This window comes from Misgurnus anguillicaudatus, chromosome 3, assembly GCF_027580225.2.
Source record: "Misgurnus anguillicaudatus chromosome 3, ASM2758022v2, whole genome shotgun sequence".
Taxonomy (NCBI): domain Eukaryota; kingdom Metazoa; phylum Chordata; class Actinopteri; order Cypriniformes; family Cobitidae; genus Misgurnus; species Misgurnus anguillicaudatus.
This window is the reverse complement of record NC_073339.2, coordinates 18,732,841-18,747,263: the sequence shown is the minus strand read 5'-3', so window position 1 is coordinate 18,747,263 and position 14,423 is coordinate 18,732,841. Positions and strand designations below refer to the sequence as shown.

The 14,423-nt window shown below is 40.9% G+C and overlaps 1 protein-coding gene across 16 annotated transcripts in view; it reads left to right on the top strand.

The window, feature by feature from the left end:
• Positions 1-14,423, top strand: part of tenm3 (teneurin transmembrane protein 3) — a 693,684-nt gene that overhangs the window by 618,082 nt on the left and 61,179 nt on the right. For 10 of the 16 annotated variants that reach the window (XM_055205039.2, XM_073862719.1, XM_055205049.2 and 7 more), the window contains 4 exons: positions 4,162-4,185; positions 5,193-5,213; positions 6,284-6,430; positions 12,166-12,382. In XM_055205039.2, coding sequence (XP_055061014.1) covers positions 4,162-4,185; positions 5,193-5,213; positions 6,284-6,430; positions 12,166-12,382 — 409 coding nt within the window. The remainder of the gene's footprint in view (positions 1-4,161; positions 4,186-5,192; positions 5,214-6,283; positions 6,431-12,165; positions 12,383-14,423) is intronic. The other 6 variants (XM_055205045.2, XM_055205044.2, XM_055205054.2 and 3 more) reach the window with 2 other exon arrangements.

The following is a 14,423-nucleotide window of genomic DNA, read 5'->3' as shown; positions in this document are numbered from 1 at the left end:
AGACATTCACATTAGTAAACAAGTTTAGGAGCACAATAAATCACACGGTTGGCATGTTTTATAATGTGAATATATAAAGCATGTTCTGGAACATAAATGGACCCATGCTAGCATAGCCCATTTTCTTTGGAGCCTTTCTTTTGTAATGGCTCCTTAAAGACTCTTTATGACTTAAGAAAAGAGATTTTTTCTTTGTCAGAAGCCTCCACTGCCAGACATTTGAGATTTTTATTAAGACTTGTATGCTTCATTAGGCCTTGGGCCTTTCCAGATCATTCATCAGGCACACAACTCTTACTGTGAGAAAGGCCTGGATTACAGCAAGCTGTGCACACACATCAATCAACCCCGCAGGAGCGGATTTGTGTGTGTGGATATGCTTGTGCATATGCATAAGGAAACATGCCCACATACAAAAATGCATACAAAATAGCCTCGACAAACACACTATAAAACCCAGAAAGGGCACGAAGAGTCATGTGAAAAGTTATTGGAGAAAATCTGTTCACTCCGCGTTCGTACTAATAATGCATCATCTGGTCGTGCAAGCACAGTTTTTCTTCAAAAGATAGAAGACCAAGTTACCTAAACTGTTTTTGGTTTTAATAACATGATTAAAATTATGTCATACTATAAAAATAATTGTATGACAGTTTTTACTACAATCAGGTTATATAAACTCATCTTGGACTAGCTAATAACATGCATCATACTGTGCTTACCCATGTGCAAGCATAATAAACATCTCAGTGTCTCCCATTCATTTTTTTTCTACAAGTGGTCTGGCTTTTCCGTATACTATTTATGCTCATATTTACCCATACAACGACACTAACAGACACACATATATAGAGCTTCCGAAACGAATGCACTACCAGGCAGGAATGTCTGTCCCTCAGAACCTCAGATTCTCATTTATCACACACACACGTGCACATGGACAAAGAAATCAATAGCACACCCTACAGGCATGCAATTGCACACAAACACACAACTTCATTCTCATTCAATGGCCTCAATTCTCCCTTACATTAAATCGCCTCAAATCGAGAGGGTTAAAGCAATAACACGCCGTGGCCTGTACATCCACAAATCATTCGTCGCGCTTTATCATCTCAATCACTAATTAATGAAACGCCCTTTCACAGTACATTAATCCAAACAGGCTCCGAAAGAGAACAAGAAAAGAGACGTTTCTCTGCCGAATGCTGTAGATGGAGGCGGCGTTGTGTACTGCGCTGTCATTATAGCACCGGGCCAGCTAGCAGGTAGTTAGAGGGCTGACACATTGCTAACGTTTGATTGGTTCTGTGGGATGCCCATGAGCGTGATTAAAACACATGCTTGGCCCCTGTGTCAGACTAGCTATACCTACAGCTGTGGGGGCATGTATGCCGGCATGTGGCTGCGCATAGCAATTACGATAATGGAAATTAATATAGGCTCTCTCTCCCTCTCTTTTGAGAAGCAGTGATTGAACCGCTGGACGTGATGTATAATTGTTTCCAGATTAATGTCACTTTAATCAGAGCTCTTTGAATGTGTGCGCAAATAATGAAGCATTGATGTCCATAAGGGGATGATTGTCTCTCTCTCTCCCGCTCTCGCTCTCTCTCCCTTAAATCTCCTCTTTTTAGCTGTCTCCCTATATCTTCCCCTCAGGACCATCAATGTAAATGAACAAAACTTTGTTGTAATTAGGCAGTAACTGGCTGCCATCGTTGGCAAGTTTCCAGGTTATAGCATCATGTGTTAGCTTGCATGTGTATAAGCCACTGTGTACAATGAGGTAGATACGCAACCAATCTACAATCTACCACAGCTGTAGATCAGTGGTTGTTAAGTGAGTGATTGCAAATCAGAAATTGGGGCAAAGATCTATTCGGTTTCAATGCTGAATGCACTTACATGAACTATATGTTGTGTATCATTAAGATAGGAGAATAAGTAGGTTGATCAAAAACGTCTTGGCACCAAAGACTGTGCTGGCCGTCAGATTCTTTGGCATTTTGGCAGAAATTTGTCTGCCACTTGCTAGCCGCTAGCCAATTTAAAGAAAGGCCAACATGGACAGGTTGCTTGACATGCCTTCCTCTCTGAAAACCACAAACAAAACCACGCAAGGTAAAACAAAACAATAAATACAGCTGCACTTGCAACAATAACAAGCATCAGTGGCGGCTCTTGACTGTTCAAACGAGGGGTGCAAATTCAAAATATGTGTTCGGGGTGTCATTGTTGTTGCTCGTGTTTTCAAAATGTGTGTTTGTTGCGTCATGTGAACCATGTGCATTACGTGTTTTGTCAAAATAAGTGCCTGCTGCACGCGCCTCAAAACCGTTTATGACGTGCCCCAGTGTAAATCTTTTGTGCCCCATGTGTTAATATCAAGCAGTTAAAAAGTGTATTCCTTTACAAAGATAATCGCGGCAAAACGTATCCATATGCAATGTAGTTACCCAATTCACGTTTGAAAAAGCGACGCAGCAGTCGCACTGACGCGTGCACACATCAATTCATGTCCGCGTCCACGCACCCATTCATGTCCGTGCGCGTCTGTTTTGTCCCTGCGCTCACGTTCATAAAATACACGCAAGACACTCCCTTAACACTAAACTCTGATCACACATGAGATTATGCGAGTATTTGGCAAACGCGAGCGTCTCTTTTATCATAAACCCTTTAGACGTCTCTGCAGCAGGCACTTTTTTTAACAAGACACATGATGCACAAAGGATCACTCCACACGCAGAACACATATTTTGAAATTACGAACCACACACATGACGGGCTACATACACGTTGTGACGAACTTCGCATCGAGCGCCATCGAAAAAAGAAGTCACCGGCTGCCACTGACAAGCATGCTTTGCGAAAATGGCGTTGTCAGACAACCCTGCTAAAAAGACCATCTTAGTCCAGCGTGACATTTGCATGCTGGCTTGCCATGCAGCTATGCAGACCTTAATTGGAGAAGCTGGTCAGACAGCATGGCAGCACTTTTAATAAAGCTTGTTAAATAAGAAAGTCTTGCTGGTTAAGCTAATTAAAAAGCCTGGTGGACACGCCGGCATACCAGCAGCCTTTGCTGGAGACCAGCATGAAGAATACAGCATATACTGGTAACCAGCAACCTGCTAAGGCTTCCAAAGAAAGTCATGGGTTTTGAACACATCACAACAAATCATTAAAATAAAATTTATGGTGAAGTTAACGCATCATTTTAATGCTTGATTTAAGGGGATTTTTGTGAAATAATAATTTAGTGTTGAGTTGCCATTCGAAAACTGCATCCAGAAATAAAGTGAGCTGAGAACGACTGCTCTAGATTTCCCAGATGGAACCGCGAGTGTGGAAACGGGACACCCGAGGAATTTAATCAGCACATACTGTCTCACAAACACACGCACACAACCTCTCGATCAATCCCAACCACACACACTACAGGTTACTTAAACCATAAAGCAGCTAATGAAGCTCCACAATAACTGCATTGTTATGCTCGCATTAAAGGTGACCTTTGATCGCAGATGATTTAATATGACTCAGCATATATAATGTTATGACACGCTGCACAGGGTTTCTCCTAAAGCCTTGTCAGAATCAATTTTATTTAGCCACAGGAAGGAGACGATTTCTCGTGTACACACATGTGGAGGATTCAGGCACATTTTTTTCTCTCACACAAGGCCGTATAGTATTTCAATCACACTGAGGGGCTCGAGGATAATAGATCTGATGTGATGACAGTGTGAAATAGCAAACATACAGCAATATTCATGCGCCGCACGCCAATCATATCCAGTTAGCATGAAAGGCCCGTTCGGTGCGCCATCCTGACAATACTGTAAGTCCCATGATGCTCTTGTTATTTACCTCAAGCATTTTGAGTGAAAACTGATGCTCGGTGAATACTGAACAGGACAAGACAATAACTGTATTGAATCTATTCCCCTCAATGTTATTGTGCTCGACTGCTTCTGAATGATTGTGGGTTTTGGGGCTGGATGATGTGCAGTACAGCATCTACCGGCAGGGGTTGAAGTGGGACATGTTTAAACTTTGACTCCTTCTTTGTGTGTTTCAGGTTGACTGTGTTTGTTTCACCTCTTTTTAACATCCTGTCTTTCTTTTTCTTCCTTCTTCTTGCTCCCTGTAAAGCTCACCCAGAGACGTATGTCCAAGGTACTGTGTCTTTTTCTTCTTTCTCTCTGTCTTTCCCTTGAGCTCTTGTGTCCCGGATTGAGGTCTTTATGACATTTTTATGGCGCATTAATAACCTCTTCTCTCTCTCTTTCTCCTCTGCGTGTCTCTGCTCTGCTATTTTGTGATTCTTCATTCGCTTCTTTTTTGGGACTGTCAGAAATCCAATCCAATGTCCTCAGCGCTCTCCTTGGCTAGCGTTCCGACTTTAACAGAACCATCCCCCTCTATGTATACTATATGACCACAACGCCACATCTGCACTTTAGCATCTCCAAAGTTACAAAACAAAATACCTAGTATTTAAAGATGGGTGCACATGATGAGCAACGGTGTTTATTTTATAAAGAACCACGAGCTGGCAATATACACATAGATAAGAGAAGAGGAACTAACGGATTGTTGTTTACTGTTAGTGAGGTGTTTTTGGAAATGATTTCGCAGGGCTAAATCAGTGCTAAGCCAAGTGTGATTTCAGACTCACATACTGGCATATGGTGCATCAGACCGCCAAGAACTTTTTTCCAACAATAAGATGTTTCTCATCTTAAGGCGTGTTTTTGATATGTCTCAATATGTTAGCACTATCTTTGAACACTTGTTTTATTATGTTTTATCACCCTTTGAACATTTCATATTGCTTTCATCTTTTCATTTTCTCACTCATACGACGCTAAACACGGCACCTAGCGCTTCTCAGTATGGTATTTATTCATGCCTTAAGTAATACAATATACGCACTGTGGCAATCCTCCAGAGAGAGTGGTCCGAACTCAAAACAGCTCCCTCTCTCGTCTTTCAACATTTCACTTTCCTTCTACTTAAAGCCCCTCTTTCCTGTCCTTTTTCTCTTTATGGTCATTTGCTTCCTTTCTCTCTTTTCCTTTGTGTTTTTCGTGTTCTGAATTGTCCTTCATTGGACTCAAGTGCTCAGAATTTTTTTGTTCATTTTCTTTACCGAATTTTACTCCCTCCCGGCCCCATTATAGGAGAGAGGATAGGATTTAAAGGTAATGCATACCAAAGCCCCAGGGAGACTGTCACAAGCAATCACCCCTCTGTCTCTCTGAGCCTTTCTTTCTTTCTTTCTTTCTCTCTCTTTCTCGCTCTTTCTGTTTCCTCCCTGTTTATGTCTTGAAGCACGATGTCAGCGTGTCTATGTTTAAGTCTCCTCACTGTTTTTATTGTTGTCCTTTTAATCTGCCAAATTCATCATTGTTTGTCTTGACTGTGACACACACACACAATTACACACACACACACATACACACACCTGTGGTCCTTAAGTTTTGTTTGGGAATCCTGTGGGTCCTGACTCCATGCATCCCGCGGCCTGATCCCTGGTGTTTGTTAGCCTAGCTGCTACCACAATCCTCCCCTCCCTTGCCCTTTCCTCCCCTCCTGCCCCGACCTCTCCGGCTTTCTCTGATTCCGTCCGGCGGAATGTGACCTGGGCAGAAAGTATAGCGCTGGAGGCACACGCGCTCCCGCCAGTTCAGACGTCCACCCTATACTTTATGCCACTGGGATTGTCTGTATGCAGTAGCTTCACATGGATGCCAAATTGATCATTCCCTCACCATCATCCACTACAGTATGTGCATTCCTTTGATCTCTCCTTCAAAAATTCAATTTTCTTTCTTTTAATTAATTTTCTTATCAATAAATTTCTGGATTCTGGTTCTTTTCCTTTTGGCTCTCACCTTAATTTTTCCATAAATTTATGCAGAGAAAAGCATCCATGTGAATCTACAGCCTCTATGCATCTCACTAGGCCTGTTCGAAGTCCAGCGTCAGTCTGTGTTCGCCTTTAAACCTGTACTCTCATTCCCAACGATCTCAGTGTATCTGTTCGGATTTCCGTCCATTTATTTGTGTTTCACAAGTCGGAGACACACACGGTGTCCTGCCGCACGTATGACAATTTGTAACGGCAACTGAACAACATCACTACACACTTCACTTTCAAAGAGTCACGTAATTGTAATAACAAACACATACATGACATATAATAACGACACATTCTTAAACACACATGCACATCTCTATTAGTGCGTGATGGCTTTATCTGTCTTTAAAGAGGGATGCCCAGGTCTGTGCAACAGTAACGGTCGCTGCACGCTGGACCAGAATGGCTGGCATTGTGTCTGCCAACCGGGTTGGAGAGGTGCCGGCTGTGACGTTGCCATGGAGACGCTCTGCGCAGACGGCAAGGACAATGAAGGAGGTGAGGTTACCAATGACTGGCTGGAAATTGAAATTCAAAAATTCAAATTGGACTCATCAAACAGAACTGCATCTGGAAATGCATATGTAAATATCACATAAATATTTGTCAATGATAATCAGGTCGAGGATAAAACCCTGGTGGATACAGCAAAATGTGCGTCTCGCATCGTCCTTATAAAACAACTGTCATGTTTTGACATTGTAATTTCACCCTCTGCAAAAGTCACGGAAAATACTAAAGTTGTAGTGTGCCATTTCCACGCCACTTGCATGAGCAAACAGAATTGCAAAGATATGGACAGTTTTGAAATGTCAGACAATCTGCCATTGTTCGGGAGAACGGGTAGCCCCACCCTAACTCACATCATTGGTTTTTTCACAGCCGGTTCAAACAAACTGTGGATTTCGCCTTTAAAGAGGACATATCATGAAAACTGACTTTTTCCATGTTTAAGTGCTATAATTGGGTCCCCCGTTGCGTCTATCAACCTAGAAAATGTGAAAAGTCAAACCTAGTAACTTTGTTTTGGTAAACCATTCTCTACAAACATGTAAAAAATAGGTCATGAAAATTGGCTCCCCTTGTGATGTCAGAAAGGGATAATACTGCCCCTTAATCTGCATTATCCGACCATGGCACTGCCATTTAGTGCAGAGATCAGCTCGTTTGCATCTAAAAGGAGATAATTTTTGCTCACACCTACAAAGTGACAATTTTAACATGTTATAATAAATTATCTGTGTGCTATTTTGAGCTAAGACTTCACATATGTACTCTGGGGACACCAACGATTGTTTTGACATCTTATAAAAGTCTTGTGAAATGTCCCATTTAATATTAAAAGTATGAAATAAAAAGACTTCCATATGAATCTGCAGCCCAGTCACAAAATTGCGTACCTATAGTCATGTAATTTTTTTATTCTTTTTCGTGATACTGTCACGAATTTCCGCGTTTTTTCGTGATCGTATCACGAATTTCTGTTTATGTGTCCTTGTCACGTGTTGGTTACTCAACTGTTTTGTTCTATTTTATTACCATTGTCACTTGGTTTAGGGTTAGATTTACGTAAAATTACATCCTTACCCAAACCCAACTCTAACCCCAACGCCAGGCGACAATTTTTTAAAATTTGAAAATATAAAAAAATAAATCAGAAAAAATTGTATAAACCAATACTTAAAGTGACATCCTAACGCAAACACCAAATCTAAGCCGAAGTGGGGATGGTTTGAAAATAGGAAAAAGCAGTTGAGTAACCAATACGTGACAAGGACACATAAACAGACATTTTTGATACGATTTCGAAAAAAATGGGAAATTCGTGACAGTATCACAAAAATAATCAAAAAATGACGTGACTATAGGTACATAGTTTTGTAAGACTAGGTAGGAATCTGATAAACTTTCAGGGGTGGTTTCCCAGACAGAGAGTAGTTTAAGCCAGGACTAGGCCTTAGATTAATTAGGAAATAGAACTAGTTTTAACAAACATGCCTTACTAAAAACATTACTTATGTGCATTTTGAGGCAAAACAAAGGCCACTGATGTATTTTAAGATATCTTGTTTTCAGTTTGGACAGCTCTTACATTTATTTTAGTCTAGGACTAATCCTTATCCGGGAAACCGCCCCTCAGAGTTTAAGGTAAAGGCTTCTTTTCAAACAATATAAACATTATCATATCCTATATTGGACACGATGTTCAGTCGCTTCGTTCTCACTTTGGTCTTCTTCAGTCGTGTTTTCACTACTTACGTCCATCAGATTATAGCAAACAAAGAAGATGATGAGTTTAAATTGGACAACCCTAAGACCAAATACAAGCAATGTTTCAAAACAAAACGGGCCAAACAAAACACCAAACCCTCTCTTATTTCTCTCCTTATCCTCTCATCATGTTTTACTGGCTGAATCCGAATGTTCCCCCTCTTATCGTGACAGAGGATGGGGAGACCAGCTCCATGAATAACACAGCATCTCTCACTGCTTACATTTAAATCCTAATACAAATGACAGGCCTGCTCAAGGGGCAAGCAGCAGTAAATCCCTCTCCGCAGATCCTGGAACAGGCCGAGTGTGTATGTTTGGCTGTTGAACTTTCCCAGTACATGGGAGATTCTCTGCACTCTAAATTCTGCTCAGTTTTTTTTGGCCCAATGTTGAGTAAATATTGGACAGAACACATGTTGGGTTATAAATAAACCTATGCTGGGTTATTGTTAACTCAACCATGAGTTGAAAAAACCCAATCATGGTTTATTTAATAAGCCAATATGTGCTCCATCCAATATTTACCCAGCAATGGGTTAAAAATAACCCAGCAGAATTTCGAGTGTGAACACGTAGGCCTGTTTCAGTATTTCTATTATTTGTGGTTAGGTGTGATCACTTTCTACGTATCCGTGTTAAATGCATGACCTCCTGAAATACTCTGTTCGTCTGAACTTGACATTTGTGTATATGTGAGTCTTAAGCATGTAGGTTGGATGGTTATTATGGTTTAAACCACACAAGAAACAGCTTAGACCTGGTGTACACCTGTGTTTATTTCTGTCAGCTTGCGATTGGATAACCTAAAACAGATCTTAATACCAGGTGTAAACAGGCTCTCAGATCTTGGGATCCAGGAAGTTTTTTTTTGTTCACACAAATGCCTGGAAATCCTTTCCCGTGAAGCACGGAGGCAAGTGGTGTGAACGTTTAAACACAGCTTACTTTTAAAGTATTTGAGGAGGTTATTTTTCAGGTAAGGAGATAAGGCCGTCTGTAACATCATAAGTCTGGAGGATTTAAAGTCCTCTGGAAGCTTGACAAAAGCCTTTGAAGGTTTTCCAAAGCGGAAAGAAAAATATACAGTAAGGTTATGATGTATTCGAAGTTGTACAGTATGCGTGCCACGGATTTTGAAATAGAGCTCCTTTGAATAGCAGTTACAAAGAGGTACCGTAAATGCAAGCAACATTGTTTGGTTACTTGTCTATTCTAAACTTTAAGATAAATACCTTTCTCCTTAAATACATAAATACAAGTCCGAAGATCTCATTACGTGACCTCTGCGTAGTTTGAACTGAACGGCTATGCTAACAAATTCCACTTTCTGCGGAGGAACCTTTTCATGTAGGTGTTGACTTTGGCAAAAGAGGACCGGATTTAAAGCGGTGAGAGTTACGAGAGGTTCAGAACTCACATGAAGTTGCACGGTGCTTTTGGCAGGGGGTGCCGGGACGCTCATAAGGCAAAACAAACAGTCATACTCTGTCTGTATCTCACCAGGGCCATGTCAATGGAGGGTACTGTAAAAAAAGAACCGGTCTCCTACTGATTAGCGCAACAAAAGCGTATGTTTGTGCGTCTGGGTGTTTGCACATGTGTTCTTTAACAACCCCCTCGCGACTGGGTGCCAGATGTACACTGGTCTTTTTATAAACTAGCCGAGACGGATGGCAGAGGTTTATGGCACTTACCTGCGGGAGATCAGATCATATTTCCACACAATGCAACCAGGTGTTTTACTGATAGAGGACGGAGAGACAAAATCTTGACAGTATGAATGAAGAAGGGGCTTGAAAGAGGATATTGCTCCGGTGTCTTTTGACCCTAAAGGTGAGAGAAATGGGGAAGTGGTGTGATGCACAAATTGATGGGTGATGTGAGCAAAATCTTACTGTATAGGTATGAAGAATGTCACGATTGAAAAAAAAAATTCATCCTACCTTCATTTGTTCTCAATTGTTTTTATTGCCTCTTAAATATGGGTAGGTTTCTTCATAGACTCTTGATAGAGATCAGATTCAGAGCGATCATCAAAACATACACAGAGTTTGAACTGTTCGCCCTAATGCTGCGCTTACACCAACCGCGTTTCAGGCGTCAAAATTGTGTCTACCGCGCCTAGTTTGCTGCTTAAACAGTTTGAATGCATTCACGCGTCTATAGCTAAGTAGACACGCGGGAAAATCAAGCATTTGATGCGCGTCAGAGGCAAAATCCGCTTCTTGTGGGAGGGGCAAGTGCTATGCGGTTGTCTGTTTGCAGGATGGCTGATGTTGATTGTGCATTTATCGAGAGTGTTACCGGTTTATATTTGGTCACCTTACTATAGGGGGAAAATAAACGACGCGGGTCGATAAACGTCACGTGACTCAAAAGTGATATGTGTATTACTATTACCAGGTTGCCCGATGTCCTCACTGACACTCTTCCAAGCGAGGTCCTTTTTAGTCCTGTCTCTATAGAAACTTGTGTCGTATAGCTCCGGGTGACTGCTTACGGACAATATCAAGCATTACTTCAGGTTGAATGAGTGACTCCGAGTGGGGCTGCCGCCACAGCAGCAAGCAGGCTCCTGATTGGTTAACGTGATGTGAAATTCCACCAAAGTTTAAATTTTCAACTCGCGTCAAACGCAAAATGCACGTCAATTCACATCAAACGCAAAATGCACAAAAAGCACCATTCGCGCGTACCACGCCACAGACGCTCAATTCGCGCCATTCGCGAGACCTTCACATTGACTTAACATTGAAATCACTCGCACTTCACGCCTCTAACCCTAAATGCAGCAAAAGGGAATACTTCCGGGTTTTATAAGTTAAGTGAGAGCGCCACCTGGTGGATAATAGCGAAAATACAGATTGCCTGAAAAACTTGTCATTGGCAGGGAAGCGTTTCTCTGAATTGAAGAGTTAACTTGTCAGTGGCGGGGAAAGAGTTAAAGGAAAAATTGCATTAAATACAATTATATATTTTATTTAAAAAAATAGAATAGTATAATTATAGAATTTTTTATTTGTACCTGATGGATGCAAGCCAAATTATAACAACTAAATGATAAGTCACGTTATGTAACAATTTAGGCTATGTCCACACGAAGCCGGTGCATTCCCTATCCGATCATTTTTTTTCCTTGCTCTAAAAAAATAATCCGTAAACACGAAACCACTGAAACCGACTGAAAGCGGTGTAGTATATATGCCGGACCAGTATGGGGCGCTGTAATTCTGCCACAGATATAGACTCTACACGGAGAAGAAGACTTTGAGCATGCGCACAACCAACGTATGGTGTTGTCCATTATCGCTTGTTGGTTACCACAATTGCACAGAAGCAATAGATTTTGCTGTAATAAAGCTAGTAGGCTTTAGTAGCTTCTGTAGCACGAACACAATCACGTAGTCCGCCGTTATTGTTGTTGCTGTTACGTGTGACGCTTCCGACACGTGATGTGATGACGTTTTCGCTTCACAAAATATACGGATTGGCTGTACAGACGAAACCGCAAGGGTGTCGGTTTCAGATTTATCCACTTTAGGACCCGGTTTAAAAAAATAGCGGATTCAGTCTCCCAAAACGCCGGATCCGTGTGGATGAAAAGCCAATACGATGACAAATTTATACGTATACAGTGATACGCGTCTCCGTGTGGACAGCCCCTTAGTTAACAAATAAAACTCGGAGCAATTGATAAACCATGAACCAAGCTGAAACAAAATGATGTTATGCCCTTTAAGTCCTTTCTAGTATATAGCTGGCATATCTCTAACATCACACGGCAAATACCGGTATACCGCCCATGCCTTCTATATACTATTTTCATACCGTATGTGGTGCAGCATGATCTGTAAGACAGGACACAGGATATATTATAAGACTATTTAAACACATAACACCTCATATATATTTTATATGCATTTTTAAAAGTCTACTGTGTGTATGTGGCTTGCGTGCAGATGGTCTGGTGGACTGCATGGATCCTGACTGTTGCCTGCAGAGCTCGTGTCAGACTCAGCCCTTCTGCCGTGGCTCTCCTGATCCCATCGACATTATCAGCCAGAACCAACCAGTCAACCCACAGCAAGCCGCCCAGTCATTCTATCAGCGAATCAGCTTCCTCATCGGTCCAGAGAGCACGCACGTCATTAACGGAGACAACCCCTTCAACCGGAGGTAAGACTGCTCTCAGCGGCCACTGCGATTAGCAATTTAGACCTGAAAGAAAACAGGGAGGAGTGTAGCTTGTTTTTGAGCTGGAAAATAAGGGTGAAAAATCCTAAGCAACACTTGTTCATCCTGTGAAGTGGATTTCGTGAATTGTACTGTACCTGTATGTCTTTTTTGATTGACTGCTGTCTGTGTTTTATAGTAAAAGAATTATGTAAGAGTTTAAGACTTGTTTTTAGGGAATACATACATTTTAAATTACAAATCCCTGGCATTTTAAACATTTAAAATCAAATGTGAAATTTAATTTTGCTTACAACGAGAAAAAAATGCCTATAGGGTAAATTATTTGCACCTTATTTAATTTTACCATTATGCAAGATACATGCATATTGTTTTGGAGATGTTTTGCTATTGTTACTGGAAAATGTGATTTTACTATGGAGAATTGATTGGCTGACCTGAAGTCAGATGCAGGCACATGAGATATTATCAGCTTGTTAAAATCATCCAGTTTCCGTTTGGCCAGTGACCATATGCAATGAGCACTATTAAAAAAAATGACTCTCTACAATTGCTCCTAACAACCCTCTTTGAGACTTTATACAGTTGCCATAGAAACAGATGTGCTGACAAAACCTCAAAAAGAACCGTGACCCCGGTTAAAGCGAGAAAGATTTTTGAAGTTGCATTAAAGTATAATTTACAAATTATGCTCCTCAATTTGCATTGTGTATGCGAGAGCACCATTACAGTTATTGGAAAGAGATGCTGGATCTGTTAATAGCCCACTTGAATAAGCAACCCTATTAATTAAGTTGTCACATCCAGAGCGTAGGTTTGTCCGAGGCGTCTTCTCTCTATTTGTTTGCTTGAATGGATATAATAATTTCTCAGTTGTCATGGTCAGCTGCATTTATGACTCTGCCTTTCTTATTTATCTTGCTTTGTCAATTAAACATCTACCGCTATCCAAGTCCCTCTTCACAAACTTCCTTTTTAGTGCTTCTAATTTAATTTCCTTCTTGTTGTGGCTGACCACTATTCTGAGACTATGTAAGCTAATATCTGTGGAAAGCAAGCCCCGTATCTGGAATCAAAACACACGCCAGGCCACTGATCTTCGGCGACAGCGCATATGCTTGAAGTCACATTTCTATTTAAATAATGATACGCGATAATAATGCAATAACGATTAGTTTGTTTATCTCTTCCCCAGTCTCCAATGCATAACTCAACGCACATGTTCAGTTAAAATGGAAATCACATTGACGTTAGCTTGATTACTCTCAAAAATCGTTTGGCAATTGTGATTCGGTCATGATAGATAACACGATTAGCTACAACAAAGGGTTGAATGGATCTAGCGCCAGTGCCCCATATGCAAGGACATTAAACCTTTTAAGTACCTTTGTGGCAAGATAAAGACATATAATCAGATAAGGGAAGGTGTAGGCTAATGTGATTTAAAAATAAATGCACAAACCCACACAGGCCACATCTGTGCTGAATATTGGTCATTTCGGCTGAAGAATTTGTTTGGCAGTCATTGAATGTGCAGTAACACAAACCATGTGCAACAGACTTCCTTATCCTCCCAGCTTTTGCTAAAAGTGAATAATTTCTCTTTAAATTATAAGAACGTTCAGATAAACATTACATTCTCTGGTTTTTATATTCATTTTTAAGAGTTAACTTGGGTTTGTGAGTCTTTGTCTTGGGCTACCTTTGTTTTTAAAGGTGTTAAAGTAATAACAATGAAAGACGCAGAAAAAATATTTCTTTTGGCCGTCTAAAGAAAAGCTGTTAATGTGAAAACCGATATATCACCAGACTTGGCCTTCTCAGGTCCAAAAAGTTTCAACTAAAAGTCCCACTAAAAACAGTTGCTGTTCTGTTCCTGAGGGTAACTACATATTGATTCACAGTATAAATGCTGTAAACAACACACTAACGGTGCAAAAGTGCCAGCTCTCCAGTTATCTGGTATTAAGTATCCGTCATTTGGGTGTTTTTCGATTTTTGCTACTTTAATGCCGCAGGGTTT